The following is a 26,108-nucleotide window of genomic DNA, read 5'->3' on the forward strand; positions in this document are numbered from 1 at the left end:
AAGAACTTAATGCGGCAAGTGATCATAACTTGGAAGTCTTTGCCTACAAGGGTGGTGGAAACAGAGATAATGAATGATTTGGAAATGACATTAGATAGTTATTTGAGAGAAATAAACTTTCAGGGGTAAGGGAATAAAACAGCAATAATGAGGCTGACTGGATTGCCCTACGGAAAGCTGTCGTGGACTTGATGAACCGAATGGCCCTTTTCTGTGGCATCATCACTCTGGCAAGTGTACGTAATTTACTCCACATGGGACAGTTGAAGTGAACAGAACATGTGGGAATATCGCACTGAGGAGTACAAGCACGCCATTTATCTCCTTGACTGTATTCATGCATTTGATCCAAATAATGTGTTTCAGAGTGTGGCCTTAACTGGACTTTGTTGGAGTTGAGAGTATGATGAAAAATCTTATCTATCCAGTAAAGAGAATTCCACCAGCGTACACCCCTCAGAAAGGTATCTCCTCACCTCCACCTTGAAAGGGAGGCCCCTTACTTTTAAACTGTGCCTCCTAGTTCCAGACTTGCCCTTTAGTTTTAACCTGTGGTCCCTGGTCCTGGTGTCTCCAGCTTGCAGTCAGGGAAAGGCAAAGACAGATGTTCAGGTGTAAGTGAGGGGCTAGCATGGTCCTGATGGGCCGAATGTGCTGCTGAGGCTGCCTTGGTGATGAGTGTTAGTGACTGGCCGCTCTCTCTGTTGATAGGTGTCGCATCCGCCTCGACATCCGGGCCGTGTGCTGGTGACAGGCGGAAGTGGAGGCGGGCCGCGCTTCCGGTGCCGGTGAGCGCGCGGGTGACGTCACCGCCGGTCCCTCTTCCCACCCCCGCCCTCCCGGGAAATCCAGGCTCTAATCCCCGGGTCATGTGTCAATCAAACCAGCAGCAACAGCAGCAGCCGGCGGCGCTGAAGGGAGGGAAATGGTGAGATGTCGTAAATCTTTGCATAATACTGCCACTACATGTTACAACCTGCACAGAGTTAAAATTCATGTCCGGAGATCCCGTTGCACCGATGCAAGCCAGGCAGAGCTCCGAGAAGCCGACGGCTCGGTGGTGTCTAATGGTGCTGCTGGCTCTAGCAGGCGAGCACGCTTCAGGTACAGTGGAGGATAGCTCTTTATATCTCTCTCTGTGTAATAGGACCTGCGAGCCTAAAGCCCCAACCTGACCCAGTAATCGCCGTTACTTGCTGCTGTGTAACAGCTTGCAACTTCAATAGGTTCTGGATAGGGAGGTAGGAAAGGGTGAGTGCTGGGATTAGCTGGAGGCGAGAAGATAACTACTGGAGGATGGGAGATGCAAGAGGATTCCTTCCTTTGCGGCGGGGTGTGGAGAGAGGGGGAGAGGGTATCTGCGAGAGTTTGCCTGTGTAAGAGGATACCTACTGGAATTAGCTTGGTGCAGGGAGCAGGAGGAAGAGGGTAAAGTGTTGGAAGAGTTTGATGGCATTGGGGGTTACCAGGGGGATGCAGATGAGGGAATCCAGGAATTGAGGAGTAGAAAGAATGGCAGTGTGGTCTGTAAGGAAGAAGTTAGATGCAGTACTATCTGAGACAGGGAGAGGAAGAACACAGATGGGAAGAATGCTGTGCCAGCATGAGAGATCCTAAGAGCGAGGGGGATGGGAGAGGGTTACAGTAGGAGTTGAGCAGAACAACAAAGGCAGAGCTGTGAGTCATAGCTTTACAAGCAATCAGCTTGATGCTGAAAGGGATGCAGGAGAACGTGGGATTGGTGTTCCTATGCAGTGATGCTGCTGGCTGATGATTGGCCGGGTATTCTCTGCAGTAGAGAGGGGAGGGATGGAAATGGCCTGAGTTTTGGGAAGTACTGGGCAAAGCAAGTGAGTAGTGTGCCAAACGGAGATGGTCCGTTACTGGTGAGTGCTGTTTCCTTTTGACGGTTTAGGATGACGTGACAGGGTTGGCAGCAGGAATATTGGTAATGGATGATCAGCAGAAGGTGTTTTTAATGCTCAGATTTCATGAATGATTTATAACAATAAATTGAGGAATTAAGATGAGTTGGGAAACAGTGAGTACTGGCAAGGCAAAGGCCCATTCATCCGTCACCAGGAATATAATCAGGCATTCGAGGGGACATGACATTGTGTGGGTTAAAATGGGGGGAGACATTGATCAGTCTAACACCTGACCAGATCACTTTGACATTTAGTTTGGAGAGAGATCCTTTTTATTTGTACACCCAATTCAGGTACCCTACCCTCCTGAAGTAGTGATGAGCCCCTGGTGCAGGTTCTGCTGCTTCTCTCGATCTCTTCTGCAGGCTGTTTATGTCTCAAGACAGAACGTCTAGACAATATTCGGCAATTCTCATTGTGTGCTCACACTGGCTTTCGCAGCTTCTGTCCCCCCCCAGAATAAGTCCTTTCCACTCTCCAAGCTTTCAGCAGTTTAACCCTTCAACCACTTGGTCCATGAGGGATTTATGTCAAAAGATTCTTAACCACGTTCCCAGTAGCAGAGCAATATCCCTTGTGCCGTGAATTGCTGTTTAAAGGTTTATTGGATCACTCAGGACATTGTTTCTTTACAGGTTGTAAAATGTTTGACTGGGACTTGTAGGCTATACAGTGTGTTGAGTACGTTGTGATTGTGTTCAGTGTATCTGGGACACAGTAAATGTGATTATTGATGAGTCTGTTGATTTGCCTTGACAAAGTCATTCTTGTCTCCAAGTAGGGCTTGATGTTAAACTGACACTAAAGACGATAGATTTTTAAAATTCTGTTAAAATTCAAAAGCAAATAACTGGGACAAATTTGACATTAAACAGGTCAAAAAATTGTGCGATTGCCTTTCCAGCTCTCCGTTGCCCTGGGGCCCCATGCCCTAATCTCACACCCAGCCCTGCCCTGAGTTTTTATTCATCCTGCTTCAAACTGAGCTGTAGTGACTCAATAAAACTTCTCATCAGTTTTCTCCCCTTGCTGTCCCTCGCGGGGCGGAACCTTTGTTCAACTAGTGCAGTTCAGTTCTGAAGGCACACCGTTCATTGGTGTCACATTCTGTGGTTGTTACAAACTGCATCTCTTCAAGTAACAGCTGTTGGTGAGAGATTCTGAGGTGTGCTCTTTGGCTTTACCTGTGCCACCAGTTTGCAAGTGTCATAGCTGGAGTTGAGGGCAAGCTGGCATAGTTTAGCTCACCTTCCTCCTCTGCCCCTGACAAAATGTGCCAGGCATTATAGCCGGCAGATCATTGACCACATGAGGAGGGCAGTGCTGTAGTGTGATTAATCCTCTTTGTGATTACCAGTGCATTGCACTACTCGTCTGCTGCCTTGGTGCCGATTTGTTCCACATTTTCTTCCAAATTAATTAACCAGTCCTCATTCCTCTATGGGCACAGTGTGTTATTTGTTATAACTCAAAGGGGACACACTTGACTTAACATGTTCTGTTTCATCACTTGAGTACTGTGAAGCCTTTGTTGTTCGTCCAGTGTTCACATTCCACCGCAATCCACAAGCTTTGCTTCTCGTGCCTGAGATGGCCTGAGGGGGATTACGCGCCTCTTTCTTTCCTGCACGCTCTGCCTTTTATGATCAGCCTCAGCCTCCCTAGGCATGCGAGAGGAAATCTGCACCAGGATTCCTGCTTCCAAAAATATCCAAAGGAAGGTCTGTGAAAGTGGATGTTAGGCAAGAGCAAAGCCTGAAATACAGATGAAGTGCTGGAGAAACTCCGACCTTGTGGCATCTGTGTCCCAACTCCCGATATGACTTTTCAGAACTTTACTGGTTTAGTAACATGAGACTAGGGGTCAGCTATTCAAGTCCTCAAGCCTGTTCTGCCATCCACTAAGATTGTGGTTGTATTTTGTCCTTCTCTGTTCCACCTTGGTTCTGTGACATTTTAATATCCCTGACAGACAAGATCCCAGCAAGTAAGAACAGCTGGAGAAACTCAGCAGGTCTGGGTCAGGTCATCTGTGGCTCAGGTCTGTCTCCAGAACTTGCCTGAATTCCAGAGTGCAAGCATCTGAAGAACCTTCCTTATACTTCCGTGAGAATCCTGTGCTGGGTTCCCTGGCACTGCCTCCCACAGTTGAACACCCTTGCTGGGTTCCCTGGCGCTGCCTCCCATAGTTGAACACCCTTGCTGGGTTCCCTGGCACTGCCTCCCACAGTTGAACACCCTTGCTGGGTTCCCTGGCACTGCCTCCCACAGTTGAATACCCTTGCTGACATTCTGTTTAAGCTCACTGGCAAGCCAGCAGGTTGTCTGTTTGGTGCTGCAGCTCAGTAAGGCTCGATATGGGGTGGATTCTCCATGTGACGTAGGCCCCATCACCCTTCCCTCTTCTGCTAATGAGAGTTTTCTTCAATTTCACGCTTTTGGCTCCAAAGTGAGCCTGAAGCAGCCATCTCGATCACCAGGTGATGGTCCTAATAAGGAAACTGGAGGGAGACATTCGTTCTGTTGGCACAGACCTTCCATCTCTTCTCCAGAGACAAACTCCAAGCGCTTGTCTCTTCAGATTAGCCAGCCTTATTAACTTATTCAAATTAAGTCCTTGATCACTTTTGATTAGAGCAGATTTTTGTTAACAATGGTTTCTCAAAGATGGCTGGACTCTGTTACGAAAGCAGACCTTAGTTTGTGTGCCAGTCTCTGGATGTTTCTGTCAGGGAGAGAGAGTTCAGTCCATCGTACTGTTCTGGCCCGTTGCAGAGTCTGTTCCCCGCTCCCCCTGTCCCATTCATGTTTGCAAATACTTTGTTCCACTTTCTTGAGTTTATTCAAAAATCTTTTTCTAACCTTTTCGATTCTTTTGCTAATCTTGTATTTATTTTGCTTAACAAGCAGAGGAAGTCTTTTTTTTTCCCCCAATTTGCTGTCAGTCACTTCAGAGTCAGTGAACATCTCTTACTGAACTGTATCCCAATTTTCCTGGTATCTCCCTTAAAAATTAAAGCATCTCCTCACTTGGGCACATTCTAGGGCAGTTTTGACTGCTCTGTCTGCAAGGTCTTGTTATCATTCCTCATAGTAATATGTGCCCAAAGTTGGACACAGTGTAACAGTGATCTTAACCAATGTAGAGCACACGAGATCTCCTGTCCTGCAGAGTGTAATAGCAGTGTGTGTTGCTGGCAGTGATATTGACTGCCAGGTCATTTCCACTTGAGACTCCGAAGTTGGTTTGCTCACACAATGGCTCTCTCTCTTATTCCTGATGAAGGGCTTATGCTCGAAACGTCGAATTCTCTATTCCTGAGATGTTGCCTAACCTGCTGTGCTTTGACCAGCAACACATTTGCAGCTGTGATCTCCAGCATCTGCAGACCTCATTTTTTGCTCACACAATCAGCTGTTTGAGGCTACGCACTTCTCCCCAAGGTCCCCACAATCTCTTCTGATTGACTTTTTTTAAAGGTCTCATCGCCTGAGCAGCATCGAGGTGCTGTGATGAGCCGAAACCCTTGGAACCCCATCCTGCCTTTGAGACTTCAATTCACAATATTGGTAGGGAACAGTGCAAGTGAATGCAGCGAGAGGAACAAGCTATGCCAAGTTACAGCTGTTCTATTGACAGTACTACAGAAATTTAGGAAGCTTTAAATGAAATGGACATTAAACCAAAAACTGAGAGCCCTTTTCATTATATCAGTGCTGCAGTCTGACAGTAATGCCAATGTACGCACTGTTTGTCCACCTTGAGGGTTTTGCAGAGTGGGACTGGATAAGTGAAGGTCTCTAAATTCTGATTGTTTTTAAATAGAAGTAAAATTTGATTGTCATTCTTGACCCTGACGCGCACGCTTTCATTTTTACAAAATTGCCCAAATATGGGTCCCCTTTTAGACATCTGATGGGAATAAGAGGATCTAAAAGAAAATTTGGTAAATAACCAAGTAATGTGTATGTCTCTAACCGTTCAGGCCAGCTAACATCAAGCTCTGAGCAGAGTGGTTTTGAGGCGATGTTTAGGGGTGTAATGTTATGGGGCTGTTTCGTTGCCTGACCAGCTGTATATGTATGATTCCACAGGTTACATTTTCCCCAGTTGGCTTTGCGCCGCAGGCTAGGTCAGCTGAGCTGTATGTCCAAGCCTGCCCTCAAGCTCCGTACCTGGCCTCTGTCTTTTCTGTATTTCTTCCTGCCATTTAGTGTCCTTAAGCCTCTTACTAAAGTAGGATGGCGACCAACAAGCAGGGTAAGTGTGTGGAATTTCTGGGTTTTGGGTTCGTGTTATGGGAGTGTGAGAATCCCAGCATTCAGACTTTAGTGTTTAATTTGCAGTGTATTCTCCTGTTTAAGATGGAGTGGGATTTAAAACTAAATATTGACTGATGTTATGTGGCACGTTGTTGATAATTAGGTAGCAGCATTTTAAAATATGATTACGCAAAGTGTGTGTGTCTGTCTGTGTGTCTGTCTGTGTGTCTGTCTGTGTGTCTGTCTGTGTGTCTGTCTGTGTGTCTGTCTGTGTGTCTGTCTGTGTGTGTAGTGTTCTGCATTCCCCCAAACCCCAGCTTTATTCAATTCCTTGACACTCCACTGTTGATAGCTATATCATAAGCTGAGTTTGGAATTCCCTCAAACCTCTCCATCTTTTCTTCTTCCTTTGGTACCACTGACTTCTGTCCTAATCTGTCACTGTGTGACTCAGTGCCAGTGATTGTCCAAATGTGTTTCTGTGAAGTGCAGGGAACCTGTTACAGACACTATATAAATGTAATTTATTGTTTGTGGTTGACATCGTTCACTTAGACTAACTTTGATGTACAGATCTGTTGCCAGATTGGGAATTTGTAACTGGGTGGGACTTAAACCTGGATTGATATTCAGCAAATGCATTTTTCGAGCGGCCATTGAAGGGTGGTGTGACAGTTCAACAATTAAAATGACAGCACCATTCCCAGTAAGTTGGCCAAACAGCAATCCCTGGCTGACATGGAGGCTGTGTGTGGGAGCCATCCTGTCCATATTCATCTGAGTGCTCCCCTTAGAAATACAGGCTGAAAGAGTGAGGCAGGGCTTCCTTTTCATTAGCTGATAACAGCATTGCTAATTTTCTTGGGGCAAATGTTTTGCCCGTTAAGGACCATTATTCAGTTTGTTTCTGCTTGTAAATTGATAGTCACATATGCATTAAATGCCAAAACAAAGCAAGTGAAACCATTGGCTTGGAGTGGTGGCTAGGTTTAGATAAATGATCGGACCATTTTTTCTTCATAGAAGAGCTGGGAAGTGCAGTACTGACCTGTTGTACTGTGCAGGTATGACTGACTGTGGGCCAGTGCCACATTCTCGGCTCGGCTCGGCTCGGCTCAGGCATTCAGTTCCCACTGTCAGTACTAAAAAGCATAAAGTGTCACTAGAATTCTAAACAGACTGTTGGTTTCCATCTATTTCCATGACTTGAAGCAAGGCTTACCATAGTTTTAATGGTCTGTTTGGAAGATCTGCAAATGTTAATGATTGTGTTGCAGAGACAAAACACACTGCAGCTGCTGGAATCCACAACAGACAGGCAGCAGGCTGGACGACTACAGCAAGCCCCTCACAGTGTCAGAAAGTGGAAGACTAAGAATTTGAGGCAGATAATCTAATGTGCAATTCCCTGGGTAGCAGCCTCTAATTCAATCATATAGTGTTGAAGAAAATTTTGGAAACAGGCCTTCAGTATTGACCAACTTTATTACTCACGATATATCATGGGAGCATTTGATTTTCAAGTATTTTCAATATTGAAGGTCTGTTTCTGAAATTTCCTTCACCATACAATGACAAAGTTCTCAAATATGCTCCCTCAGACAGCTGTTCATCTTTCAGACCCTGTTTAAAACACGCCTTACTGACCAAGCTTTTACCGGTATCTCCCAGTGACTCCTCAGTAGCAGTGTCATCTGACTGCACTGCTGAGAAGTGCTTTCAGACCTTCTCATCTGTTAACATTACAAATAATTCAAAGTCGAAGATTTAGGACTTGGTTTAAACATTTCCCTGTTAGTTTCCTCCTTCCTTAATGAGGAAAACACTGTCTGAATTACTATTTTCCCTGAGGAATTAGTAATGCTGGTTTTAAAAAAAACAGAGCCCTGTCCCATTCTGAGTTTGATTTTCTCAGGGAAGCACCCTCATTTCAGTTGGAGTTTGTGTGGGGAGGGTAGTGTCCAGGGGTGAGATGACCTATAAGGAATGGGGTTGATTGTTTTTAGAAACTGATAACCTTATGCTGTTATTTTTGGATTTCTGCATGTTCTCTGCTGTGACTGTCAGGCCTCACTCTTTGCTTCTTTAATCTTCAGTGAGTGGGCACATGTCACGTGTCTACATGCTCAACAAGTGCTTGTGATTTCTTGCTCTGTTTCTTTACTCTGTTAAAGTTTTTCAGGAAGGTCAGGCAGCATCCAAGGAGCAGGAGAATCGACAAGAATGTTCATTCCTGAAGGGCTTATGCCCGAAACGTCGATTCTCCTGCCCCTTGGATGCTGCCTGACTTGCTGCGTTTTTCCAGCAACGCATTTTTCAGCTCTGATCTCCAGCATCTGCAGTCCTCACTTTCTCCAGAGTTTTTCAAAAGTAAAGCATGTATGTGTTAATAAAATGTCGGGATCATGATCTGAGCTTATTAATGTTTCTGTGCCAGCCACTGGTGCTCTGCCCCAGCTGTTTTATCTATTCCATTTCAGATTCACACTGCATGTTTTCATCTCTATTCCTGAGGCTGTTTCAGTCTGAGTTGCTTGAAATGCCTGCCATGTTCACTATGGGTTGTGATGCACACCAGCTTCATTCCATCTGGAACGTTGTGGCTGACATTGAGGTGTTTATGTGTAAACCTCGAAACACAGAACCAGAAACACATCAGTTAAAATAAAGGCTCTTTAATGAATAGAGCATGATACTCAGCCCCAATCAAGGCACTAACCTCCATTGATTCCAGTGCCGATTTTGGACAATCTGATGCTGTTTACAATAGCAAATAATTTGGATGGCGATAGATAGTTAGATTGTGATCAAGGGACAGTGTTTAGAAATTGAATGTTGATAAATTAGAGAAAACTGAGTTGAGAGTTTTGCAGTTCACTTCTGGCATTAGAGGTTGAGGTCAAGACTGTAAGTTTTCGATTGGTTTTATTAGAAAGAGTGTAAATGGATTTGACATCAGAGTGGGTAAATGTACTTTGGACTACACTTATGTGGTGGGGTGCAGTTGCTGGCACTTGCATGACTGTTCCTTGTGTGGGATTGTGTTCTGATACTGTGTAATGGGAAGATGCAGCTGCAAACAGGTCTATTACAAACAGATAAATTATCATCTCAGCAAATCCATCTGTAAGAGATGATCTGAAGGATTCCTTTTGACTGTTATTTAGCTTAATGAGCCTTCTGTAGCACTTAGTACAGATACAGCAACAGCTATTGCATTTCTAACCTTTTAGACATGGCCTGTTTGTGGACTGGTTCCCAGGTTGATCCCACAGTAGGACACTCACTGACATACCACTGATGCAGAAACTTGACACTGGTGGATTTTTCAGGCAGAGCATGATACCTACTGTTTGCCGAGGAGGAGGATGGGACTGAGGTTGGAGAGGAGGCAGCAACATGCCATTTCTAGGGGAGGGGTGTTGGAAGTTTCTCTCTTCCCCCTAGCACACAATAGCATGAAGCCCTGTTTTGATGCAGTTTAACAGTCTGATTCAGGATGAATCCACCAATGAGGCAATAGTATTGAAAACGTAGACCGCAAATATCAAATGGGGTGAGCTGATGAGTGCAGAATGTAAATAACCAGCACAGAGATGGTTAGGTTTTGAGTGTTTGTCAGATTTATGAGCCTTTTGGATGCCCACAGCGTCTAATCCTGGTGACTTAGGTTTTGGGAGTGTCAGCCATCCTCACTGCACTTCATGCACAATGATCTCCAGCCTCCCTTCCCCCTCTAAACTTATTAAATGTAATGTCACTTCCCAAGTGCATGCTTGTCTTTCCCAGCCCTCCACGTTGAATCTTTCCAGTCAGGTGTCTGGGCCCTGTGCAGTACCAACATGGCTGTTAGTTTTTCACAAGTTGGACTCTGCTATCCGCAGTCTTTGTTGGAACATCCCTGCACCTGTGTGCGCCTGGTGGATTGTCCTCTTGATTGATTTCTTTCTGTATAGTTATAGAGAATGTCTTAACCCAGTCCTTTACTGTTACCCCGGTTTGTCTCCCATCTCTCACTCCTCCCTTTCATGACTCTCGCTGTCTCTCTCATGTTTCACTGCTCACAATATCAATTTGTCAATGCCTCTTCCAATCACTCATACGGCCAACAGTGATGTACTTTATCTCTAAGTGTAATTCCCTGCTCTACCTCTTTCCTTCTTCAAGACCTCCTGTCATTCACCATCTTTAGATCAGCTGTCATATCGTATCGGCATGGCCTGATGTTCAATTCTGGAAAGTACTTGCGATGTTGTGTTATGGTAAAGTTGCTTTTATAACAGTGAGGGAGTTTTGTCAGAAGTCAAAATTCTGCACACGTTCAGTGGATCAATTAACATCTGGGGAGATAGCCAACAAGGTGGCTCAGTGGTTAGCTCTGCTGCCTCACAGCACCAGGGCCTCTGGTCCGATTCCACCATCGAGCGACTCTCTGTGTGGGGTTTGCAGCCTCCCCCCTATATCTGCGTGGAGTTCCGCCGAGTGCTCTGATTTCCTCCCCATAGTCCAAAGATGAGGTGCTACATTTTGGGAAAGCAAATCTTAGCAGGACTTATACACCACTGGTAGGGTCCTAGGGAGTATTGCTGAACAAAGAGACCTTGGAGTGCTGGTTCATAGCTCCTTGAAAGTGGAGTTGCAAGTAGATAGGATAGTGAAGAAGGCGTTTGGTATGCTTTCCTTTATTGGTCAGAGTATTGAGGACAAGAGTTGGGAGGTCATGTTGTGGCTGTACAGGACATTGGAATATCAAGTGCAGTTCTGGTCTCTTTCCTATCGGAAAGATGTTGTGAAAGGGTTCAGAAAAGATTTACAAGGATGTTGCCAGGGTTGGAGGATTTGAGAAGTTCAATAGGCTAGGGCGGTTTTCCCTGGAGCATTGGAGGCTGAGGGGTGACCTTATAGAGGTTTACAAAATTATGAGGGGCATGGATAGGGTGAATAGACAAAATCTTTTCCCCAAGGTTGGGGAGTCCAGAACTAGAGGGCATAGGTTTAGGGTGAGAGGGGAAGGATATAAAAGGGACCTAAGGGGCAACTTTTTCACACAGAGGGTGGTACGTGTATGGAATGAGCTGCCAGAGGAAGTGGTGGAGGCTGGTACAATTACAGCATTTAAGACATTTGGATGGGTATCTAAATAGAAAGGGTTTGGAGGGATATGGGCCAAGTGCTGGCAAGTGGGACTAGATTGGGATGGGATATCTAGTCGGCATGGATGGGTTGGACTGAACGGTCTGTTTACGTGCGGTACATCTCTATGTACAGGTTAGGTAGATTGGCCATGCTAAATTGCCCATAGTGCCTAGGGATAAGCACTAAGTGAGTTAACCATGGAAAATTTGGGGTTACGGGAATAGAGTGGGAGTTGGATCTGTGTTGGATACACTTTGGAGGGTGGGTGGAGAATTGATGGATCAAATGGCCTCTTTCCACTCTGTAAAGATTTTATAATTCTGAAGTAATATTCTAGACTTCGCTGCTCATTCAAAGATCTGCCGAAGGGCTCCAAATGTGTTGTATTAATTGAAAACAATTAATTTGATGAGTCATCTCGACTCAATGTTAGCCTGTTCCCTCTCCATGGATGCTGTCTGACTTGCTATGGTCTCCAACAGTTTCTGTTTTCAGTACAGCTTCCAGCATCTGCAGTAATTTGCTCCAACATTGTGTTGTATTAATGGTCTGTTTAGATACAGGAACTCACAAGCTGAGTGTTTCCAGCAGTTGCGACATCGTTTTGATTTCCAGCAGCTACAGTTTTGTCTTTTAAGTTAAACACATGATCCACATCTTTCCTCAAGCAGCAAACCACTCCAGCCCTGGTCAGCAGGAGATTGCAGTGTGAAACTTCATGCACCTACAGATGTATTAGTGTGAAACACCTATTCACAGGTTTGGATTGAATTGACCTTCACTTGGTTAAATTAATTTTAAACATCCCTGTGCTGTTATTGTTTAAAAAAAAACTATTTCTCACATTTAACATGATGAGATATGGCTGGAAGATTTTCCTAGTTGACACAGCAATTAAAGAAAGTCTGTGTACATTTTTGAATAAAGTTATGGGCAGCATGGTGGGTCAATGAGTTAGCACTGCTGCCTCACAGCGCCAGAGTCACTGGTTTGATTCCGGCCTTGGGTGACTATCTGTGTAGAGTCTGCACATTCTCCCCGTGTCTGTGTGGGTTTCCTCCGGGTGCTCTGATTTCTTCCAGGTGCTCCGGTTTCCTCCCATAGTGCAAAGATGTGCAGGTTAAGTGAATTAACCGTGCTAAATTGCCCACAGTGTTAGGTGCATTAGTCAGGGGTGAATATGGGCTAGAGGAATGGGTCTGGGTGGGTTACTGTTTGGAGGGTTGGTGTGGACTTGTTAGGCCAAAGGGCCTGTTTCCATATTGTAAGGAATTTAATTTTAAAATCCAGTCTTATTCCTTTAGCGGATCATCAGATGGTCTGTTCTGTTAAATGTGTGTTTCTGACCTTGCCTCCTGTCCTGGAAAACAGCCTTCTACTATTTCCCCTTGGAATATTCCATGGGGTTTTACAGTACTAAGTCTGTTCCTGTTGCTTCCTTCTGAACTCTGCTAGTACTGAGTGTTTACCTGTTCTTCTGACTGTCTTGCAGGTTGGCCTGTATAAAACTATTCCCACACGGTTACTATCCCGTGCATGGGGTAGACTGAACCAGGTGGAGCTTCCTACCTGGATGCGTAAGCCTGTCTATAATTTGTACATATGGACATTTGGGGTTAATATGAAGGAAGCAGCGGTGGAAGATCTACAGCATTACCGAAATCTCAGCGAATTCTTCCGCAGAAAGCTAAAACCACAGGCGCGTCCTGTCAGTGACTCTCACTGTGTGGTAAGAACTTTGCTAATCTTTGGGCTATAGCAATATGATTCTGAAGATTTAGCCTCAGCTTCTAAAAACAAACTCTCTTTGTCCCTGTTCTGTTAAGTATCTGTCCATTCTGTTTATATTGTCTTGAGAATAATTCAGCATTGGTCCACGTGTGATTTTGGATTGCAGAAGCCTGTTATTTCTCTTAAGTAAGTTTTCGATGTGACGTTAATGTGACCTGTGTCCTTTGGAGGAGCTATGCCTGAGGGGCTAGCAGTGCCAAGGTATATTACTGCAGGAAATGGGCATCCTGCTGTTGAGTCTTGCATCTGATTTCAAACAGTTGAAGTTGATGTGTAACCACATTGCATGTTAATGCAAAGATTGCAGGCTCTTACTTCTGTGCAACTGCGGTTTCGTTTTGATGTAACTTTGAGCTGCAGAATGCCAGAGGACTCGTCCCTTCAAATGTAACAGAGCACAAGCAGGATTAATATGGTCAGGAGGAGAATGTCTGCCCCTCAAACCTTCTCTTGTCATTTACTAGGATCATGGTCAAGTCCACTTTCCTGTCTGCCCCTCCGATCTCTCAACTCCCTGAAAGATCAAATATGTCTCTGTCCTGTCCTTCGATGCATTCAACGATGGAGCAGCTACACCCCTTGACATGGAGAAATCCAGAGATTCTCCACAACCCTCTGAGTGAAGAAATTTCTCCTCATCTCAGTCATAGAGCACAGAAATAGACCCTTTGGTACAACCAGTCTATGCAGACCATAATCCCAAACTGAATTCACCCCACCTGCCTGCTCCTGGCCCATATCTTTCACAAACCTTTCCTATGTAGGGATTTATCAAAGTGTCTTGTTTTTGTAATAGTGCCCACATTCACCACTGCCTCAGGAAGTACATTGCACATACCACCCACCCTTTGTGTAAAGATTTGCCCCTCACATCTTTTTAAAATCATTCTCCTCTTGCCTTAAAAATATGGCCCTAGTCTTGAAATTCCCCATCCTAAGAAAAATACACCTCCCGTTAACCCTATCTATACCCTTCATGAATTTATAAACTTTTATAAGGTCACCTCTCAACCTCCTACACTCAAGAGGAAAAGGTGCATGCCTCTCCAGCCTTTTGTTATAACTCAGACCTCCCTTACTCAGTAAGATCAATTTGCCTCTTATCCTGAGACTGTAAGATCCTCCCAACTCTTTGGTTTACCAATTCAACCCACTTCAGAACCTTGTATGTCTCGTGCCAGCGTGGATTTTCAGAAAATCAGGAGACAGTTGCGTGGAGCAGCTCCCCTGATGTATTGGGGCAAGAGGAAAATGCAGCAGATAGTGGAAAACTGGAACAGAAAGAGAAAATGCTGCAAGTGGCTGCATCTTGTAGAAAGAAACAACTAAAATGCTGGCAAAGGCTCCAGCTAATGAGGTGGAGTTGATGTATCTGTGATGGGTTAGCACCAGACCTCAGTGAGTGTGCTACTGCACTCACATGTCGGCTTGAATAAGTGTCACTGAAATTGCAGCGTTTCCAGGGATGCTAGTACATGACATAGTACTTGAAGTATAAAGGAGTGAGGATAAGGGGCATGCTGCTAATTTGGAGAAAGCTGGAGCACGCTGAATTCCATTGCTTTTCCTGATATTTACTGACAACCCCACGCTGAAGAGTCACTGATGGATGTACTTGATCCAGCCCAGGATCACCTCCATAATTAGCCATAGTCTTTCCAGCCTCAGCTATTCCTTCCAGTGTGATTGTCGCACCGTTATCCAGTTTAAATGATCTACATCTCATAACTGACCACGCTGCGTGGGGGGAAATCACCTACTGATGATCACTCTCCTTTCTTCCCATTCTCTAGATCAGTCCTTCTGATGGAAAGATCTTGCATTTCGGGAGAGTGAAGAATTGTGAGGTGGAGCAAGTGAAGGGCGTGACTTACTCATTGGAGAATTTCCTCGGCCCCCAGACCTGGTCAGAGAACCTGGAGATTAGTGACAGTAAGTTCATGTTTCCAGCACAGGTTTAGAGTGATTGATTTTCAGGCAGTTTCCAAAGCCTTCAGTTAACTCTCATGCAGTATTTTCTTATCCCTACAGTGTGGAAGGCAGGCCATTTGGCCCATCAATTCCCCACTGACTCTCCAAAGAACATCCCTCCTAGACCCGCTATCACCTTACCCTATCCCTGTATTTCCCATGGCTAACTCACCTAACCTACATGTCCTTGGAAACTGGGCAAGTAGGCATTGCCCTCCACCTAACCTGCACAACTTTGTACCGGAACACCTGGAGGAGATGCATGCAGGCATGGGGAGAACATGCTAATCCACACAGGTAGTCACCCGAGGCTGGAATCGAACCTGGGTCCCTGGTGCCGAGAGGCAGCAGTGCTAACCAGTGAGCTAACCATATGCAGAGCAAAGCGTTTGTCTAAATGGAGCTCTGTGTGCCAGCCTCCCTAATGTAGGAAAATGGAATGGGGAAAGGTCGCTCTAGCTGGGGGTGGAGTTTTAGGGAGGCACAGTTAGGTTTGGTTCTATTGAATTGCCAACACCACATGGTATCCGTGGTCATCTGTCAATGACGGTGTGTTGGGTAGTATGTGACAGAATTGGGGTACAGGAGATCGCTATGGTAAGTAAACAAAATCAAAGTTGATTAATCTTGTTCTGGCCATATGTTCACAGGTTCTCCTCACTGGTTCTGTTTTGTGCAGGATCAGTGAAGCAGCAGTATGCCAGTATAGGTTTTGGGGTTTCTTGTCAGCACTCCTTCATCCAACCACCTCTTGGGAGCGGGGAAGTTGGTGTGAAACATCAGAAGCCAGGAAATCTCCCTGTTATAGGAAGGATGTTGTGAAACTTGAAAGGGTTCAGAAAAGATTTACAAGGATGTTGCCAGGGATTAGAGGGTTTGAGCTATAAGGAGAGGCTGAACAGTCTGGGGCTGTTTTCCTGGAGTGTCAGAGGCTGAGGGGTGACCTTATAGAGATTTTTAAAATCATGAGGGACGTGGATAGGATAAATAGGCAAGGTCATTTCCCTGGGGTGGGGGAGTCCAGAACTAGAGGGAAACTAGAGGTTTAGAGTGAGAGGGAAAAGATTTAAAAGGGACCTAAGGGGCAACATTTTCATGCAGAGGGTGGTGCGTGTATGGAATGAACTGCCAGAGGAAGTGGTGGAGGCTGGTACAATTACAGCATTTGATTAGATTAGATTCCCTACAGTGTGGAAACAGGCCCTTTGGCCCAACCAGTCCACACTGACCCTCCGAAGAGCAACCCACCCACTCCCATTTCCCTCTGATTAATGCACCTAACACTATGAGCAATTTAACATGGCCAATTCACCTGACCTGCACATCTTTGGACTGTGGGAGGAAACTGGAGCACCCGGAGGAAACTCACGCAGACATGGGGAGAATGTGCAAACTCCACACACAGTTGCCCCGAGGTTGGAATCGATCCTGGGTTCCTGGTGCTGAAAACTTCTCAATGGGTATATGAATAGGAATGGTTTAGAGAGATGTGGGTCAAGTGCTGGCAAGTGGGACTTGATTGGGTTGGGATATCTGGTCGGCATGGACAAGCTGGACTGAAGGGTCTGTTTCCATGCTGTACATCTCTATGACTCTATAACTGTATATGGTAGGTGGACCCAGCTGGTGTGAGCTTATGGAGTCTGATGTCTCTGAGGGCAATCCTATGGCAGGGGTGAAAGGAGAACTAGAGATAAATCTTTGGAGATTTGAGGTGGTCTTGAGTCCTTCCTTCAAGCTATCCAGTTGGAATATACAAGTATCAGAACAGTGCTTCTGAGTAAAACAATGAAGTCTGGTCAGTCCTTCCAAACTTCAGTCTGAAAAGACTGTAAACGTTTCCAGAGAGATTCTCCAAAGCAGCTCAATGTGGCACTGAGCTGTAGTATTATTCCAGTGAGGATTAATATGGAACCTGATATACATAAGGGAATGTTATCAATTGTAACTGAATCCTCTTCAAATCCACAATTTGCTGTAATCCTGCAGATAAACATGAGACCAGTTTTCAGGACCATCTGGTGACGAGGGAAGGCAATGATCTCTACCACTGTGTTATTTATTTGGCACCCGGAGATTATCACTGTTTCCATTCACCTGCTGATTGGAGAGTTGCACACAGGCGCCATTTCCCAGGTAAACCTTCTACTGTTTGCTTTTTCATTAAAATCAAGTGCCTTGATTGTTTAGCATGAATCTCCAGCAAGAGTTAGTTCCTGTTTCTGAGCTGAGATTGGATCAATCTGTGGCCTTTCACTTGTGGAATCTGGGGTTAAACTGCAGCCAGGGTGACAGCGTGGATGTTTGCCAGGGCTACAGACTGGAAAGGACTTGATCTGAACACATTTGCTGAGCCCATGGGAACAAACTGTCTTTAATATGTCTGCAGTTAAAAAGCTGGTGTTGGTTACAGAGCAAAATGTGGTGGATGGGTTTTTTCTTTCCTCTCAGCTGGAGGTACATTGTTGGGGCAGAGAAGAGGGATCTTTACTTTTGAATCCTGCTGTGCTCTACCTGACTTAGAAAATCCTGACACTGAACATCTCAACAGAATGGTGTTTCATTTCCCCATCAGCTTGCTTGACCACAAAGGAGATTAATTTTTAACTTTACTGCTGCATCATGTTCCCTAACTGTGACTAGAAGTAAGCGGCCAGGTATTTGGGAGAAATAAAAGGGAATCTATCCTTCAGTTCGGAAGGTGGCAGTAAGAGGAACGATAGTGAATGCACCCCATCAAAGGCAAGCTCACTCTCAGCTCCCACTGCTTTGCCCACGGATCTTTCTCTTTAGTGATGGACCTGTCCTGTATCAGCTGACCTACTGCAAATAACCCAGGGCACTGGAACCTCAAAAACTAGCCTGAGCTCCTTTGCCTGTGTATTCATGTGGCTGTTAACTGTGAATGTTACTGCCCCGAGAGAAAAGGACAGTCAGAATGTGATGTTGGTTTACTAAGTCAGAGGTCCGATTTCCTAAAAGGAAGTTCCTACCCTGTCCCACTGTCCCCTGAAGGTTTCGGGTTTAGAGCTAATTATTCTGCATCTGGAACCCCAGTCCAGTCTTGCCCAAATTGAAGACGCCCCTTTGTTGCCAGTTTTCTTTCTCCGCAGCTCTGGTGCCAACTCCCTGCAGAACTATAATTGTGGCAGGACCTTGAGCCAGCTATCTCCTCCTTTCAGAGTCCTTCTCCATTTTCTAAAGCTGCATGAGTTTAGCATGGGTGCTGGGTAACAGCAAGAATGAGAAATGTGTCACTGATCGGAACTGGACCATAGCCTATCAGTCAGTAAACTAATCACAAGACTGTCACTCGCCTCGAATCCTATCTTTTCTCATTTGTAGGATACTCTAGTCACTCAGCTGCTTAAGCGCATTCCCCAGGTTTAACATACTCCTGTCTCTGTGCTAATCCTAACTAGCTAGGCCCAGGCCTGAGTGACACAGACATTTTGTTTTTGCCAAAAAATGGAACTGAGTTTTAATTCAATCGATGTATATTGCCAGTGTGACTGTTTTAGTCTATGGTCCTCGTCATCAGCACAGAAACAGACCCTTCAGTCCAATCAGTCCATACCAAACATAATGCCAAACTAATCTAGTCCCACTTGCCTGCATCTGGCCCCTATCCCTCTAAACTTTTCCTATTCATGTACATGTCCAAATGTCTTTTAAATGTTCGAACAATCTGCATCCACCACTTCCTTCCACATATGAGCTATACGCTATTTTAAAAAGTGTCCTTTATAAAACTTTCCCCTTTCATCTCAAAATCTGCCCTCTAGTTTTGAACTCCCCCTTCCTAGGGAAAAGACGCTTGCTATTCACTTTATCTGTGCCCCTTGAAATTTTACAAACTTCTATAAGGTCACCCCTCAACCTTCTAAGCTCCAGTGGTGAAAGTCTCAGCCTATCCAGCCCATCTTTATAGCTCAAGCCCTCTATCCCCCACAAAGTCCTGGTAAATCTTTTCTAAACCTTCTCCAATTTGGTAATATCCTTCTTATAGCAGGATGGTGAGAATTGCACAGACTACTGCAGATGAGGCTTCACCAGTGTCCTGTACAACCTCAACATCATGTCTCAACTCCTGTACTCAAAGATCGAAGCAGTGAAGGCAAGCATACTAAACGCTTTCTTAACCACCCTGTCTTCCTGGGATACAAACTTTGAAGAACAACGTGCCTGAACCCCTCTGTTTGACAATGTTACTCATGGCTCTACCATTAATTGTATAAGACCTACCTTGTTTGTTTTACCAAAATGCAATAATTAAACTCCATCTGCCACTCCTCAGCCCATTGACCCAATCGATCAAGATCTCTTTGTAATCTCAGATAGCCTTCACTGTCTGCTATATCACCAATTTTGATGTTATTTGCCTTCTATATTCTCATCCAAATTGTTTATGTAAGTTACAAAAGTGGACTCGGCACCTAGTGCCTGTTGAACACATACTGGTCACAGGCCTCCAGTCCGAAAAGCAATCCTCCACCATCTTGTCTCCTACCGGTAAGCCAATTTTGTATCCAATTGGCAAGCTTGCCCTGAATCCCATGATCTAACTTTATTAGTTAATCTACCATGCGGACCTTGTCAAAAGCTTTGCTAAAGTCCATGTAAACAACATGTACCACTCTGCTCTGGATGTCACTGAGCTGGAAGGCTCATTTTCAGATGTTTCGTCACCATACTAGTAACATCTTCAGTGACCCTCCGGTGAAGAACTGGTGGTATGGCTCACTTTTAATTTGTGTTTAGGTGTCCTTGGGTTGGTGATGTCATTTCCTGTTCTTTTTCACAGAAGGTGGCAAATGGGATCCAAGTCGATGTGTTTGTTGATAGAGTTCCGGTTGGAGTGTCATTCTTCCAGGAATTCTCGGGCATGTCTGTTTGGCTTGGCCTAGGATGGATGTGTTGTCCCAGTCAAAGTAGTATCCTTCCTCATCTGTCTGTAAAGATACTAGTTAGAGTGGATCATATCTTTTTGTGGCTAGTTGATGTTCAGGTATCCTGGTGGCTAGTTTTCTGCCTGTTTGTCCAATGTAGTGTTTGTTACAGTCCTTGCACATTTTGTAAATACATTAGTTTTGCTTGTTGTCTGTATAGGGTCTTTCAAGTTCACTAGCTGCTGTTTTAATGTGTTGGTGGGTTTATGGGCTACCATGATGCCAAGGGGTCTGAGTAGTCTGGCAGTCATTTCCGAGACTTGTCTTTGATGTAGGGGAGAGTGGCTCGGGTTTCTGGACGTGTTTTGTCAGCTTGTTTGGGCTTGTTGCTGAGAGATTGACGGACCATGTTCATTGGGTACGGGTTGTTTTTGACTACACTGTATCGGTGATTTTCCTCTGCTCTTCATAGATCCTCTGTGCTACAGTGTAAAGGGACTCGTTGAAATAATGTTCTAATTTATCACCCTCTGAGAAAAACAGCAGGAAATGACATCACTACAGGAAATGACATCACCAACCTTCCAAAATGAACCTTCCAGCTCTGCGAGCAAACTTACATCCAAAATCTCAATCTGAGCTCCAAATCTTCTCCAAACTCCGCTCTCATCAGTCATAGAGATGTACAGCATGGAAACGGACCTTTCAGTCCAACTCATCTGTGTTGACCAGATATCCTAAAATTAAACTAGTCCCCTTTTGCCAGCACTTGGCTCATATCCCTCTAAACCCTTCCTTTTCATATACCCGTCCAGATGCCTTTTAAATGTTGTAATTGTACCAGCCTCCACCACTTCCTCTGGCAGCTCAGTCCATTAACCTTTTGGGTTACATCCTCAAACAAACTCATCAAGTTTGTGAGACAAGATTTGCCCCTCTCAAAGGTATCCCTAATCATTCCTTGTCTCTTCAAATGCATGTCAATCTTATCTTTCAGAATCACCTCCAACAACTCATCCAGAACTCTTCTCCGGCTCACAGGTCTGTAGTTCCCAAGCTTCTCCTCCCAGCCTTTCATAAATAAAGGTACAACATCAGCCACCCTGCAGAACTCCAGCACCTTTCCCATGATTATAGATGAAACAAATATTTCTGCTAGGGTCCTGTCATTTCTTCCCTAACTTCCCGTAATGTTCTGGGATACCCTCGATGCTGTCCTGGAGATTTACGCACCTTTACGTTTTTTTCTAAGACCACCAGCACTTTCTCTTCTGTAATGTCAACTGATTTCAAAACATCAGTATTTATTTCTGCAAGTTCTCTAGCCTCCTTTTCTTTCTCCACAGTTAAAGCTGATGCAAAATCTTCATTTAGTATTCCCTTCATTTCCAAAGGTTCAACACAAAGAAGAGCTCATTTATCTTTAAGGAGCATATTCTCTCTAACTGTCTCTCCTAATGTACTCATAACATCTAATTACATTCTCCTTTACTTTATCTGCCAGGGCTATCTCATATCCCTTCTTTACCCTCATGATTTCTTAGGACCTGTTATAAATCCGAGGTCCCTCAACTCAGCTCAGTATTGCGTGTGGCAAGTCACCGCTGTCTGATAGAATTAAGCTCTCCAGTTGTTGCCTCTGAATGCAGCATCCAGAGATCACCCATTCTTGGGGTGGATGTGGATTTGCTGAAATCAGATGGGCCACTTCACTCAATGTTGTGCAAACTCTGAAAGGCTGCAGCAATAGAGCGGTTTGCAGCAGTGTGCGGGGTGCTTTATTATTACATAATCTTTAAATAGGATTCACCGAGCTGCTGCTAATCATCAGCTGGCTCACCAGATTCTGGGTCTAAATCTGGTACTGCAAAAGGAGGAGAAACGTGGAGCTAAAAATAACTCCCAATTTCGTACAGTTCTCTCGGTCAACGCAAAAACCGGAAAGCATTGTGGAGCTTTTTCAGTTTGCGATTAAATTGAATTGAATTGATTTGTCACGTGTACCAAGACACCGTCAAAAGCTTTATCTTGCAAGCAACACAGGCAGATCACAGAGTTAAGTAACATAGAGAGTAAATAATAGGAGTGGGATGTGGCTGAGTGAAAGGGTGCCACGAAGCTGTAACTGTTCTGGGAGGGGGATTTCATGAGATGTGTTCAAGTGGAAGAGATTTGTTGGAAAAAATAAGTAACGTCCTGTTTCTACTGATTAGCAACAGCTCTAAAACGATTGGGAAAAGGACCAAAGGGGAGATCTGAAATTATTCTTGATGTAGCAAGTTATGATCAGAAATGTACTGCCTGAAAGGATAGAAAATTCAATTATAACTGGCAAAAGGAAGTTAAAAGAATAGTTAAAAAGGAAGAAGTTTCTAGGCCATAGGGGAATCAGGAGGAGTATCATGGGATCCGTTACTGTTAGATTATATCATTGAATATTATGCTAATTGTTGTGGTTCTGTTCACCGAGCTGGGAATTTGTATTGCAGACGTTTTGTCCCCTGTCTAGGTGACATCCTCAGTGCTAGGGATCCTCCTGTGAAGCGCTTCTGTGATCTTTCCTCCGGCATTTATAGTGGTTTGAATCTGCCGCTTCCGGTTGTCAGTTCCAGCTGTCCGCTGCAGTGGCCGGTATATTGGGTCCAGGTCGATGTACTTATTGATTGAATCTGTGGATGAGTGCCATGCCTCTAGGAATTCCCTGGCTGTTCTCTGGAAGCAGCAGATTCAAACCACTATAAATGCCGGAGGAAACATCACAGGAGGCTCCCAATCACTGAGGATGTCACCTAGACAGGGGATGAAACGTCTGCAACACCAATTCCCAGCTCGGCGAATAGAACTACAATGAGCACCCAAGCTACAAATCTTAACCCAAACTTTGAATATTATGCTAATATTGCACATTGTAATTTGCCAGTCATTTGCTTCTAAATCCCAATTGAAAGGGACTGACGGTGGTGCATCAATAACACTGTTGTAGTAAGAGGCTGGCAGTGAATTGGCATGTCATCCCAAAGCTAATGCAATGCTTCCATATTTAAGACGATACAGCAGGAAGGCCCTTTAGTATCTGTCGTTTGTACGTGAGAGGATTGTTCTGATGTGTCCCTTTGTATGTGCTCAGGCTCCCTTATGTCGGTTAATCCTGGCGTAGCTCGTTGGATTAAGGAGCTGTTCTGTCACAATGAGCGCGTTGTCCTGGCTGGAGAGTGGATACATGGCTTCTTCTCGCTCACTGCTGTCGGGGCCACAAACGTTGGATCGATTCGCATTTATTTTGACAGTGTAAGTACAGCGGATATGTGGAGGAAAGGAAGGCTCCGAGCGTTAGTGATCTATCGCAGTCTGGGATTTTCTCCCCGTTCTGTACAGCCTCCACTGTAGGTGCGCACTCATAATAGAATTGCACTTTAAATTTAAAGTGCTTCTCAATTATTTAAGAACTGGTCTAATGGTGAGGGGAAAACTGATGTGCATGAAGAGATGAATAATATATGTGTCCAGGAAAGAATACAGTCAAACAGGTTTAAAATCCCCTTGACCCACTTATCAATCTAAATGAGAGTGTATTTCTGGCCTTGCAAGAATAACCATTAGCTTCCTGACCGCTGTCTCCACCTGGTCCTCTTCCCCACATCTTCAAGCTTTGAACTTGTGCTTAACCTGATCACTAGAGAATCGCTGGAACTGTACAATAGCTCAAACTGTCCCAGTCAGACCAGATCACTGCATCTTTATTTCCTGAAACAGTAATTGGTTTGGACAGCGGGATAGGTACATTCAATCAGTCCTATTGTGACAAAAATCAAAGAACTGCAGATGCTGGAAATCAGAAACTAAAACAGAAATAGTTGGAGGAGCTGCGGTCTGGCAGCATCTTCAGAGAGAAATCCAAGTTAACGTTTCGGGTCCAGCGACCCTCCTTCAGAACTTCCCTTGACCTGAAACGTTAATTCTGATTTCTGTTCAATGATGCTGCCAGACCTGCTCAATTTTTCCAGCAATTTCTGTGCATAAATTATGACCTTGAGACAATGAAACTCTTAATAAACTTGGGCACTTCTGCTTCTATCTTTTAATAAAGAAATTTGATAATTAATATCAGAGAAACCACTTGGGGCAAGGAAGAAACAATGAACCAACTAACTCATAACTAACTCTCCCAGCAAAGTTCCACTACAGTTAACTCACCCGCCCACTCAGTAACCTCCATTTTAGTTTGAATATTCTTGACATCTTTGCAAATTCTTTCTGATCCTTTTTTTTGAAGTGAGGTTTTGGTTGTCTTTGTGCAGTTAATATATAAATGCAGAACATTAATGAGATGCTTGGATAATTTGAGTCTTTTTCCTGGGGTGGAAATATCGGATAATAGGGGCCCTGGGTTTGAGGTGAGAAGGGGAGGTTTAAAGATGTGCAAGTGTTTTATGCTGAGGGCAGTGGAATGTGATTCCAGGGGAGGTGATAGAAGCACGTGTGATAGCAACACCTTAGAGGCAGACACATGAACAGTCAGAGAATAGGGCAATATGGACTGAAGGGCCTGTTCCTGTGCTGTTGTCGGTCTATATTCTAGAACCTTGCTGAGCGTTCCACTCTAACTGTTCCTCATTGCTTAACTGCTTTACACTTTGAATCAAGCTTAAGTTGGGGAACTCATACCAAGTGTGAAAAGTCCTGAGACATTGTTAGCAGTTTTAAATCCTTGTGTTGCTTTAATGGTGAGTATAACCTTATTATTGACTGACTTTTGACACCTGATTCCTGCTTCCAAACATAAACAATAAAATACTAGCTTGTTCAAAATGCCTTACAAGTTGGCACCTTGCCTCCCTCCTGCCTCTCCCCACCCTTCCCATTCTGGATGAGCAATCGAAGTATTTTTCTGCATAGGATCACTGGGAAAAAGTTTGGGAGGCACAGTTGTAGACTATAACATAGATCTGGTACTGGGATGTAAACGCAGTTTTTATTATTCGGTTGTGATAAATAATTAAGGATTGCTGGAGAAGAGAATATTCACTGTCTCATTTGTCTTATGAAGGACCTACATACCAATAGTCCCCGCTACATGAAGGGCTCCTACAACGACTTCAGTTTTGCCGCAAACAACAACAAAGGGATTAACATGAGGAAGGGGGAGCATCTCGGGGAGTTTAACTTGGGCTCCACCATTGTTCTCATCTTCGAGGCACCGAAAGACTTTACTTTTAACCTTAAACCTGGACAGAAGATCAGGTTTGGTGAGGCTCTCGGTTCCATATAATACAGTTCCCATCAATGGCATCTCAAATTGGATTGGAGCACTGAGGAGTGAGGTTGGACTAAAGAATGGTGAAAAATGGCCATAACGGAAATGCGGTTTTAATTCCTCCTACTCCTCACCTCATCATTACTGCAGAAGCATCTCTCATTGCCTCCATCTGAGGGACCAGCTCTTCCATTATGGATTCTCCTGAAAGGTGTACTGACCCGACCCAATTGAACTTTCAGAGCATATGCAGTGCCGTAATCTCTCCATACAAAGGGAGAACCTGGCAGGTCACCAGGAATAATGAGACTTGGAAAATGGGCTGAGTTTAAGGGCCCTGGTCTCTTTGGCAGTGGCAGGAGATTCCGATCAACTTGTGCAGGAACTGGGGATGCTCGAGTATTTGCTGAATAGCTCCATGCAGGTGAACCAGTGGGTCATTCTAACGTTTAGTTAATGCAGTATTTTTATATACTAAAAAGAAATCAATGCAGTTTCTCATCAAATCACATTTCAGAGAAAATAAATTTAATGACTATACCAAAACTTAATGCAGCTCATCTGTGTTTTTTTGGTCAATGTGGTGTGTTTTTCTAGAACTGAGGGGTGAAGTGCTAAATCATGGACTACTATATTTTGGTTTCAGTTTTTAACTCAGACACTAATTTCCATTTCCTCATTTGAGGATCAAAGTCTGGTGCCAGATGTAAAACAGGTCACCTAACACTCTAGAACAGAATAAAAGCAAATTACTGCGGATGCTGGAATTTGAGACCAAAAGAGAAAATGCTGGAAAATCTCAGCAGGTCTGGCAGCATCTGTAAGGAGAGAAAAGAGCTGACGTTTCGAGTCTAACTGACCCTTTGTCAAAGCTCT

The 26,108-nt window shown here is 44.4% G+C and overlaps 1 protein-coding gene across 7 annotated transcripts in view; it reads left to right on the top strand.

Moving 5' to 3' along the window:
- pisd (phosphatidylserine decarboxylase) overlaps positions 1-25,778 on the top strand; it is a 112,474-nt gene extending 86,696 nt beyond the window's left edge. For 3 of the 7 annotated variants that reach the window (XM_060843800.1, XM_060843795.1, XM_060843799.1), the window contains exons 2-8: positions 712-928; positions 6,024-6,189; positions 12,820-13,056; positions 14,912-15,050; positions 17,079-17,225; positions 23,106-23,266; positions 25,026-25,778. In XM_060843800.1, the coding sequence (XP_060699783.1) occupies positions 870-928; positions 6,024-6,189; positions 12,820-13,056; positions 14,912-15,050; positions 17,079-17,225; positions 23,106-23,266; positions 25,026-25,247 (1,131 nt within the window). In that variant the 5' untranslated portion in view covers positions 712-869 and the 3' untranslated portion in view covers positions 25,248-25,778. Of the gene's footprint in view, positions 1-711; positions 1,105-6,023; positions 6,190-12,819; positions 13,057-14,911; positions 15,051-17,078; positions 17,226-23,105; positions 23,267-25,025 lie in introns of those variants that run through there. The other 4 variants (XM_060843797.1, XM_060843798.1, XM_060843796.1 and 1 more) reach the window with 3 other exon arrangements.
- Positions 25,779-26,108: the final 330 nt, after the last annotated feature.

The sequence above is a fragment of the Hemiscyllium ocellatum genome, chromosome 24, assembly GCF_020745735.1.
Source record: "Hemiscyllium ocellatum isolate sHemOce1 chromosome 24, sHemOce1.pat.X.cur, whole genome shotgun sequence".
Classification (NCBI taxonomy): Eukaryota; Metazoa; Chordata; class Chondrichthyes; order Orectolobiformes; family Hemiscylliidae; genus Hemiscyllium; species Hemiscyllium ocellatum.